General features: G+C 42.3%; 1 protein-coding gene across 4 annotated transcripts in view; it reads right to left on the bottom strand.

Annotated features, from left to right (window-relative positions):
- gbf1 (golgi brefeldin A resistant guanine nucleotide exchange factor 1) overlaps positions 1-10,202 on the bottom strand; it is an 89,288-nt gene extending 79,086 nt beyond the window's left edge. For all 4 annotated transcript variants that reach the window (XM_013914431.1, XM_013914432.1, XM_013914433.1 and 1 more), the window contains exons 1-3: positions 9,908-10,202; positions 2,989-3,092; positions 2,708-2,774 (exon numbers count right to left, since the gene is read on the bottom strand). In XM_013914431.1, coding sequence (XP_013769885.1) covers positions 2,708-2,774; positions 2,989-3,084 — 163 coding nt within the window. In that variant the 5' untranslated portion in view covers positions 3,085-3,092; positions 9,908-10,202. The remainder of the gene's footprint in view (positions 1-2,707; positions 2,775-2,988; positions 3,093-9,907) is intronic.
- Between the last annotated feature and the right edge of the window lie 1,116 nt (positions 10,203-11,318).

Below are 11,318 nucleotides of genomic sequence, written 5' to 3'. Positions count from 1 at the left end.
GCGCAGCAGAAGAAAAAATAAATGCATCACCATCTTCTGTTTGGGCGACTTTTATGTGTGACGAATGAAACGTGCTAACAACTACGACCAAAGCCAGCAGCAGCCACTGAGACAACAGACAACTGCTAAACAATACAGCGCTCACAGGGTGTGCTAGGACCTGATTTCATACTGAAATGAATGGTCAGTGCTTTCAGTGGTCTGCCTCTTGTGCCACAATTTTTAGTAAGAAAATACTGATTCAGTTTCTGGTCAAAGCTGTGAAAAGCACTCAGTTACACCAGTCTAATGAGATTAGCGCCGGAGCATTAAGTATGGCGCTCGATACAAACCGTCCCATGTAAATCGGTGGAATAGCTCCGGTTTCCTGGGACTGCCTGTCTGAATAAGGGCATTACAACACATGGCCCATCGCTGGCCCAACTATTTGACTGTGCTCTCATTGTTCTGAAGTCAAGAACGGACCTTACACTTTCCAGAAGTTGGGGGAGAGCTTTTCCCGCTTTCACAAAACAGACACAACACTTCCTTTCCCAGAACAATTCATCTCTTTGCTTGACAAGACTCCCTGCTATATTTACCCAACTAAAATTGCAGATGATATACTTCCAGCTGCACCACGGCACATGGTCCTGTCAATCACGCCGGTTACAGCAGAGCAGGACTGCCAGAGCGACCGATGCAACCACGACACTAAGCTGCAGAGAAAAACGAAAAGAAATCTTGTGGGGACTAATGCCCGTTTCCTCTGCTGGTTGATTCTTGTCGTTAGAGGAACGGAGACGCACACGAGAGCGAACGGAATTACCGGGCTTTCATTAAGCAGACAGCTGGGCTACTACCAAGCAGCAAAACACAGCCCACCCACAAGATTTATCCACCAGCACAGCGCTGAGGTTCTGTGTGAAAGGTTTATTAGGCTGTTGTGCTGCTGCGAAAAACAAAACAAATTGATCAGTCTCTCAAGCACTTTGGCTCTGCTGCGGTTATTCCTCTAACCCAAGTATGAATGAAACATTTGACAGGCTGACTGCACAGGAGATTTGGACTTAAGGACGGAACAAGGCCTTCAAACATTCTTGACATCAAATCATTACTTAATGCAAATGTCTAAAAAAGAAAAAAGAATAATCCAGCATTACATTCAACTTGCAGTCTGGTCAAACACAGAACTATAATGCAGGCAGTGAGGTTGGTGATTTGATGGCTGAAGGGAAAAGCTTATGGAAGGAGGAAAAGAAAAGAGGAGGGTGAGCCCGTGTTGTGGATTCCTCCTCAGCCAGCAGTGCCTGTCCATCTCACAGTGGCAGAGGCATTCCCTGGAGGAAGGCAGCAGCAGCGGTGGGGGCTTAGTGCTGTGTGTGTTTCATCTTTCCCACTGCCCAGAGCTGCAGGGCCATGGGAGCTGCCAGGATTCTCACTCCAAAGGCATGACAACATGCGGGACGGAGCCAGCTTGGACCGCTCAGAAAGAGCAGGCCAGCTGACGGAGAGGCGGGGCTTCAGCACCACCATTGTACTTACAGACACGAGGACTCGTGAATAACTGGTCCCACTCAGTAACAATGTTACTACAACATCCAATGGCACAACCTGAATCTACTGGAAACACAAGTGTGGGTGTGCCCTGGGGTATGTGCACTACACCCTCTGCACCTTGGGTGGCCAGCAGCTTCAGGTAGTTAAACTGGAAACCATCATTTCATAAAGCCACCCAACCCTTCCCTGCACATTTGTAACAGCACTACTGTAACTCTCATCGTAGCCTGACGGCTGTTACAGATGTGCTATCAACAAGAGCAACAAATGCCTGCTTGACCTGATCTGTGTAGACATCACTGATCACTGTTAACACTTTGCTTTCAGACTCCTCGAACAACTAGAACGAAACAGTAAAATACAAACTGCTGGTTCGCTCCTGCTCATTTCTTCTGTTGGCTAAGAGTAATGTTAGATAAAAAGATCCCATTTAGAGCCAGTCAATATAATAGGCGACCTATTGTGATCTCTGACATTTTCACACATGAAGCATGAAAACATGAGTCACATAGACTGTCAGCTGCTCTGCAAGTCCACAGGAGCTCTATTTATATACATGTATACATGGTACATTTGGCATTTATTGAAAAATTAAAAAAATTCTGTGGTCAAGGTCAAAAATGTCATCATCACATTTGCAGGAATCAAAACACAGTGAGTCATTACGTAACGTAAATCGTTCTTTCCACTTTATACAACATGCCTCACTCAACAACACTACGCTCTGGTGCTTTCTAACATTTATACACTCTCCACTGAGTGTACGGTATCCTGCCCAAGGACACTTTAGCACCCGGCCTGGGATCAAACCACCAACTTTCTAATTGGCAGATCACTTGCTCTGCCTCCTGAGCTAAACCCATATATAGCACGTTCTAACAGATCTATGCCATGGTGATTTACAGAAGAACAGTGGACCTGTCCTTTAACTTCAACTTCAGGTCATTTGATAAATAAACTTGTAAGTACGTGGAAGTCCTGAAAACTAAGATAACCAACAAAGCAAATCTTGATGAACAGTTGCAGACTCGTATCTGTTCAATAATACGAATTCATAACACTTTTTACAGATTGAAGGTTCTCCAGTGAAGCTGTGACTCAAAAATCAAATCTTTCAGTATTTAAAGTGGAATTCAAATTAGCACACAGCCTAAATAAGGCCACGTACCTTTTATGGTGTTCAGGATGTCCTTGAGATTGCCAAAGCTGTTGAGTAATGGGTCCTGTTCTTCGTCCTGGGTAAAGAACAGAATCTGATTGGTAAGAAAACACTTACACACAGTATTATCAGTATTATGGGTTTACTGTTTGGCCCTGAAGCAGACTGACTGTAGACAGACATACAGCCAAGCTGGAGCTCATCACGTTCACGCTGGTCACTTTTTCATATTGTTAGTAAATCTAACTAACTGTGTAAAACAACACATAACACACTTGTGTTGAACTTACTAGTGGAGTGTGGGTATTCCATCTGGAGTTCCTCTTTATGGCTCCAACAACGGTGCTAATTTCACCCTGGACGATGTAGATGTTCTTATCCACCATGCTGCTTCCTGACAGAAAACACATAATAGCATATGGTCACTTCTAGAGCCAGGCTAAATAACCTGAAGTCACTGAAAGGCCATTTCTACAGGCGTTTATAATGTGGCTCTTCATCTGTAGCTCCATGCTACACTGATTTACATTCACTTAGCAAGTGAAAGGTTACTTGTTCAATTGTAGGTAGAGGAAGGGCATCCAGTGTAAAAAGTACGCTGGGGAAAATAATGATTGGATACCTGCTGAATTTAGAACATTAGGCTTTGGGCTGAGGGCGCAGGAGGGACTGGAGCTAAAGGATGGACCATGGACAGATACAGCCACTGAAAGATGTGTACTGCTGCCTTCTCCCTGACAGGACCATGAAGGAATTCTGACTGACTGCCGGCAGATGGGTGACCGTAATGATAGCCCCTGCCTGTGACGTGGATGAGGCAACCATGGAGTAGTAACGCTGCTAAACGGCTAGGAAAACCAGTGGTAATGTCTAATGTATCCACCAGGGGGAGCAGTGTGGCGCTGCAGTCATTTACAGGCTGCTACACTATATGTTTATACTTGTTCAGGGTTTTTTTTAATTATGACAGACTCATACCTGGATATGTGTTTGCAGCAAATAAAATAGAGGCTGTGCGCAGCGAAGCAGCCAGACAGAAAGTACTGTTTGTTGTGGATAGGCGTAGCTTTTGGTCACGTGGTGTCAGTAATAGTGATTGCTATATCACCTGTTCACGGCCCGAGGGAAATTTTGTGAATGAGTGGGTGATGGGGGAAGTCGACTTTTGCTGACCGCTCAAGCTTGGAATGTTTTTGTTCACTGTTTTTCTACGGATTTTAAGGATTTGATAACAAATAAAGGAGTTTTAACTTGGAACTTTGACTAACGTTTTAAACAGCGGGCGCGTCAACATTATTCCCCCATTCAGCTGCTCGGCGACTCAAAGGCTTGACAGTCGCCAACACCGTTTGTGTTCTCTGATTATTGTCGACTTGTGTTTCTGAACATGAAAGCATAAAACGAGGCTTTTATTGCACTGCTAATGTTCTTATATACAATGCAAAATCAAAATGTAATATGGTATTTTAACGGTGAATAAATAAATGAACACTTTTATAACACAATTGGTAAAATTATATTGAATGGATGACTTGACAGTAGCTTTACTAATGAAGTATGGATTGCATCATGTTAAAATGCAGTAAATTGCCTGCTGTGACTTTTACAGACAGGTAAGAAAGCACAGGCTGTCATTAGCATCACAGTGGGTTCCTTTGTCACACAGTGGGTGACCATTCAGAGCGCTCCCACCCCCACAGAAGCCAGCGACTTCCAAACCCCAGCCCAAATATCCTCTCAATGCCAGCCCTGATTTTATCACATGTAAATGGTATTCAAGGAATCACTGACAGAACGTATTTACAAATCACTGTTACAAAAACAATAATTTTTTCTGTGATAAAGTTTAGGAAAATACAACGTTCAAAAGAGGGATTTTCTCATTTTAGTGCTTGTTGTTCAGCTGCAGCGTTTCATTTGCACTGAAACTATCGTCACCTCTTAAAGATCCATCCAAGCAGGCAGCCACCATCTCTGCCTCTGTGTAAGTCTTTCTTAGTGAAAGTCATCGAGGTTTTTTCACCCTTAATAAAATAATCACAGAAGAATTTAAGTTTTTAACATGGAAGTCCCACAGGATCTTAGCTCGGTCATTCACCACCACCCAGTTTGACCTCAGGACTTCCAGGCCACACTCGGCACAGATGTTCCTGTACACTATGCCGGCCACTTGGTTATGGCGTTCCATGTATGCCTTGCCTGCTAGCATCTTGCACCCTGCTGTTATGTGCTGGATTATCTCAGGGGCATCTTTACACAGCCTGCACCTGGGGTCTTACCTGGTGTGATAGACCCCAGCCTCTATGGATCTTGTGCTCTGAGCTTGTTCCTGTGCTGCCATGATTAGTCTCTGTGCTGCCTTTCAGTCCAGCTTTGTCCAGCCACTCGTAAGATTTCTGGATGTCAGCCACCTCCGCTATCTGCCAGTGTCCTCCATGTCTGCAATGTTGCCTTCTGGTAGTTCAGTCCCCTCAGTTCTGACTACCTTCCCTCTCTTTGTTACCATCTGACTACACTTCTCCAGTCCGAACGACTTCCTTTGTCTTTGCTGTATATCCTGGTAGTGTGGATCAGTGAATCAATGTCTTGTTTACTCTTGGCAAACAGTTTGATGTCATCCACGTACAGGAGGTGATTGACAACTGCTCCATCCCGTAGTCGGTATCTGTAGTCAGTTCAGGCCTATGCAGAACAGCAGTGGGGACAGAGCGTCTCCTTGGTAGATCCCACACTTGATGGTGACTTGTGCTATGGGCTTGAAGTTGGCCTCTAGTGTTGTCCGCCACATCCCCGTTGAGTTCCTGATCAAGGCTCTTAGGGTCCTGTTCATCTTGTTTAGTTCTAGGTATTCCAGGATCCATGTGTGGGGCATCGAGTCACAGGCCTTCTTGTAATCAATCCAGAAAGGGCACAGTTTGGTCAGTCTAGTCTTGCAGTCTCGGACGACTGCTTGATCTACCAGCAGCTGGTGTTTACCTACTCTGGTATTATTACCCATCCCTTTCTGTGCCCCGCTCATGTTTTCAGCCATGTGCTCATTCACATCATCTAGTAGATCTTCAGAGGATACTTTACATAGTCGTGGTAACCGGCTAGGGAGGATCCAGGTTTCAAGCTTCGCTATGATCCCATCTCTCAGGTCAGTTTCTCCCACACTCAATGATCCTTCTTCCATCACACTCGGGGTCTCGGGTGGGGGTGATGTTATGTACCGTACCAGTTTTGCTGCCGTCAATCTGGTAGTATTGACGGCGGCATCCAGTAAAAATACTGGTGGTCGCCAGTGCTACCCCTCGGCCTCCTAGTAGATGCACCCATGTTATTTTTTATAAATCCTAGGTGACATCTTTCCCCAACTTATTGTTGTCAATATATTTTTCAGAAAACGGCCCTTGGTCACCAGGATTTAAACTAGTCCACGATTTTTAGCAGATGCACCACCGGTATGCTTTTCAAGTCAAACCATAGATATTTAAAAAAAAGAAAAAAAAAAAGAAACATACATTATTGATCATACTATTCAGAACAGATAGGTTCCAATAAAAATTTGAGTAGGTATACTGTGTCATTTTATGTGTGAGACTTAAAAAAAATTCAATGTCAAATACCAAATTTCTACAAAAACTATATGAAAGTTAAGTCTTCAAGCTTCAAGTTTAAGTCTAAGAACTATGACCAGTAAATGTGCATCGAATATAAGAAGCAAACAGCAAATTTCCGTGTCTGGCTTTCCAATGCCTAAAGCCAATATGGATAACCAAACAGAATCAAAATGACATGTGATTTATATTTGACAAGCAGTACAGGTCTGAATAGTTGGATTAACCTTGTTCCTTTTGCCATGACTCTCATGGCAATTTTTCATACCATTCATTTTTTGAATACACAGAAAGCAGCCTATTTAAAATAACACCCAGATATAAGTGTAATAGCTGGATACAGTGACAGGCGTATAGCTGATGGAAAAAAAAAAAGGATAATAATATTAAGTAGATATTGGCAAGAGAATGAGCCCAATGCTCAGGAGCTGACAGCAGTCTGGAAGAATTACCAGACATTCATTTCATGAGCCACAGTTGTTAACGGGTCTGTATTTCCCCCACAGCATATGCAGAAAGTCAGAGGTCTCTAGTTCTTACATCTGGGTGAGACAACTACATCTACAGTCTTACATAAAGAAGAGGACAGAATCATTAGGTCCCTTTTTTTTTTAAAAAGATGGCGTATTAGAGCTAGTATTAGAGTTGAAATTTAGAAACTAAAGTTGAAAATCTAGTTTGTATTTCCAGAAAAAAGTCGAAATGGTTGTTTCGAGACAAACCACCACAGTTCCCAAACTGTCCAAGTTAGTGACATCACACTTCAGAATTGTTTTTTATTACAAGGAAGGAAATTATTTCTCTTTCAGCACATAAACACAGTGTGGTGATAAACATAAGGATGTTAAAAATGCGGTAGAGAAAGCTGCATCAGCTGACATGGAAAAACCACACAAACTTGGAAGATTTATAGAAGTGAAATGCTGGTAATGGACAGATACAAGGTTATCTGTGGTTGGACCCTTATGTAATAAAAGAGGACATGTCAGGAAATTGCACTTGGATCACCCAACTCTATCATAGTCGAGCAGTAATGCCTGAGCCGGGAAACAAACCACCCTAAAACCTTACAATACAAAGTTATGGAAAGTTTACACTTTGTTTCAAAATGATTAAATCTGAGATGTTGCTTTATTGTAAGGTTATTAAAGTTTTAAATTGTTTAACAAATAATTCTAACATTTACATATGATAATATTAGAAATATGAAACATCTTCAGCAGTCACAATACTCACGATTTATAAGTTACCCTAACTTGGCTATCGTAAGTAAGCTCATAATCAACATATACACCCCAGATTTCTTCAACTCTGGTATCTGCTTCCTTCAGAAGTTCTCTGATGACTCAGCAATTGTTGGCCTCATCGCCAATGAGGACAACAGGGACTATAGAGAACTGACTGAGGACGCCGTCAACTGGTGGTACCGGAACCACCCCCATCTCAAAGGTGAGAAAACAAAGGAGCTGCTGGTTGACTTCCACAAGCACAAACATCCTCCACCTACCTAAACTACAGTGAACAGCCACAGAATGGACATTGAGGTAATAGAGTCATAAGTACTAGCGTCAGCTGACCAATAAACCAAACTGGCCGGCCTTCAAGGTGTGGCTGATAAATACAAAAAAATACAATGATCCGACCAAGACAAAAACGATGGTATTTTGTAAATATAATAATAAACGCGAATTCACTTTGTAAGTGTGTAACTTTATTAGTCCTTCTGAAATGCGCCAACAACATTGAGAGTAACATCCTCCTCTCTGCCCCTTAATGCTCTCTGGTCGCTATGGTAACGTGTAAATATTACTTTCAAAATAAGACACAACTACAACACGGGAAAAGACCCAGGAAACGGAGTTAACAATAAAAACCCTGAAGACCATAAATTTCACACCTGAGCCTCAACTCTCGGGACCTGGTACCAAACGACGGTACCGGTCAGTGGCCCGGGGATTCTTTCGGTCACTACCCACAGCTCGTGACCAAAAGGTGAAGGTAGGGACGTAGATCGACCGGTAAACTGAGAGCTTCACTTTTACGCTCAGCTCTCTCTTCACCACGACGGACCGGTACAGCGTCCACATCACTGCAGCCACAGCACCAATCCGTCTGTCGATCTCCCGCTCCCTTCTCCCATCACTCGCGAACACGACCCCAAGATACTTAAACTCCTCCACTTGTGGGAGGAACTCATCCCCGACCCGGAGTGGCCACTCCACCCTTTTCCGGCTGAGAAATCTTTGGGTTTTTTCCTTTGTTTTTGTTTTTTAAATGTGAGCTGACAGCACACTCGCATCTGTCATACACATCAGTCCCAATGCATTTACACTGAAGCTGCATTCACGTGCACACATGTACATATGTAAATTTGAATCCAAATTCCCAAATGTCCTCACGTGGGCGAGTCAGAGATAACTACAAGGCTGGATGTGGTCCAGGGCTATACAACGCCCAGATGTGGACTAATCTTTGAGCATTTCATTGACTAGGAAATTAGTTGCCAAAACATCCCTAATTTACAAAGTAAAGGCACCTTGTTCCACACCTAAGTAACTTTGTTTTAGTAGTGTCCTCAGTGTGCAGGGGCCTTTATTTAGTGACACCTTGTCCTACCTGCTCCTTATAATGTTCATCTCAGGGGCTGGTGATGTCACTAGGGTCGTGCTTATGGACGATGATGTCGGGCATCAACGATAGTCAAAATATGCAGCAGCAGCAACTCACCAATTAAGCTTAGCACATTTTACTATTGTTAAATTCAATTAATTAAATTAATGTAATTACAGTCATCATAATCAATTGGCCTCATATATTCATGTCTCATCTCCAACAACAGCTGACACAAGCAACAAAAATTAAATGTATTTTAGGTTCAGCTAATGAAACCTGACAAATAAATATCTTTGTCACAGTTCTGGTTTTTATTTGGTGGAAACCAAAACATCTTTGATGGGGTGCCAGGATTTTTTATGTGCAGGAAAACATTTTTATGGTTAACTTGTACCAACCCTTTAAAATGGTAATATTTCCTTAGACAGAAAGAAAAATCACATAATACCAACCCCATAAACAAGCTGAGTAAAAAGTAACAGTGTTTATGGAACAGTTTGTGCTTGTTTTGGGGGAAAGTGGTATTTTTAGCCTGTGTCTGGATTACAAGTAACTTCCGGTGATTCAACCTCTGTGTCAGAATGCAGACAATTTTATCAATCAGTGTAAAAAGAAACAAAAAAATAAACTCAGCCATGCAAGCTTCTGATAATCTAATATGCTATGTGGCTAATTAGATTAGGCAGTATCTCCTTAAAGACAAACTCAACAGGCTCTCTCTCATTGAAAGGCATTTATCATTTGAGCAAAAGAAAAACATGGCGTCAGACTTAAGTTTAATCGACGTTCTGACGAACTCAAATGTAAATGAGCAATTTACGGGACCAATTACCTGCATGCTACCTACTTAGCTTAACTAGCTAGCATCTTATTTAGCTACTGGTAGCTGTGTTTTCATCATCCAAGCCACTATGTACGTCCCTGATTTGCTTAGGATAAACTTCCGCTGAGTAAAACATAAAACGCTTCTGTTGTCCATTTGAAATGAATATATTACCTGTCTAGGGCGGTTGTATCGCAGATGAAGTCCTTCTATAGCTAATGCTAGCCTTGCTCGGTAAGCTAGTAGGCTAGCCGGCCAAGAGTGAATGAAAAAGACCAGAGTTCAGTTCAGTCTCCGCAATGAAACAAAGCAAAAAGGTCGGACATCCCACAGTGCGATAGCGAAATATTCCCAAACACCGGTTCTTCATTCGCTTAAAAATGCTCGACAGGTCAGTAAAGTCTACACCTTCCAGCTGTCACTCTGCTCTTAGTAAACACACTGACGTGGAAAAGCTCTACACTCTCAACCGAACATGATTGCACAGTTTTGATTGACGTGCAACTAAACCAAGTAGTTTTTAAGGCTATATACGGCTTCATTATACAAGTACGTATCAGATCATGAAATAAGGCTGATTGTTATATTAATGCTTGTGTTACTTTATAACTATTTACAAATAACAGGGGTTCTCAAAAATACCACTTGCGTTACATAGTGATAAAGGCGGGACTAGTGGCGTGTTAGGTTGCGAAGGACAGATGACGAAAGCACGAAAGGAGCAATCCCACTGTGACGCTTAGCTGTCATTTGGCTGTGTTCTGGCCATTACACGTACGTTTCGTTTCATTTCTAAAGCAGTTTATGTAAAATATTTGTAAAACCGCTTAAATTAAAGCTGAAAGTCTGGAATTCAATCACATACTGACTGATTTAAAATCCTCTGTGGTGCTGTACCAAAGCAAAACGACACAAATTCTATCTTTGTCAAACAAATCATGACCCTAATTGCATGGTTTGATCTTACATATTATTGTGAGTCACATTTGCATAATACTGAAGCATCGAGCTGCATGTTACTGTTGCTGCTGCAGATCTCTTATTTGAACTGCTATGAAACATTTTTGCCACCAGTTTTCTAACTATTGTTCTAAAGATGATACTGACATACACTCCATGGTGACTGGGTGCATAACTTATTGTTTTCTTTGAAACAACTGTACCTACTGACTCCAGTTCCTTCTGGAGCTCTCCACACGTCGTACTTGGCTCTCGGACGTGGCTCTTTGTACTAAGTAGAAGGATTGTTTTCTAATATCTGATGCATTTAGGCTGTTGTCGTGGCTTTCCGTGCCTTTTTGCACCTCTCTTTTTCAAGAGTTTAGTACTTCTCATTATTACACATGACTCATCTATGGACATTGATGGTTTGACTTCTTAGCATGATCTGGGTTATCAGTGAAACCTAATAAAACATTTCATGTCAGCAGCACCTTTAGAAATTGTTGACAGTTCAATACTTATTACACAGCTGTGCAGGTATCAGGGTGCCCTTTGGCCCTTTTTTCCGGTTGAGTATTCCGTCTTTCCTGATGTGTGTGTGTGTGTGTGTGTGTGTGTGTGTGTGTGTGTGTGTGTGTGTGTG

Source organism: Pundamilia nyererei, unplaced genomic scaffold (genome assembly GCF_000239375.1).
Source record: "Pundamilia nyererei isolate P.nyererei 1_Seehausen unplaced genomic scaffold, PunNye1.0 scaffold00197, whole genome shotgun sequence".
NCBI classification, from domain to species: Eukaryota; Metazoa; Chordata; class Actinopteri; order Cichliformes; family Cichlidae; genus Pundamilia; species Pundamilia nyererei.
The sequence above is the reverse complement of the archived record's forward strand: the minus strand, read 5'-3'. Positions and strand labels throughout refer to the sequence as shown.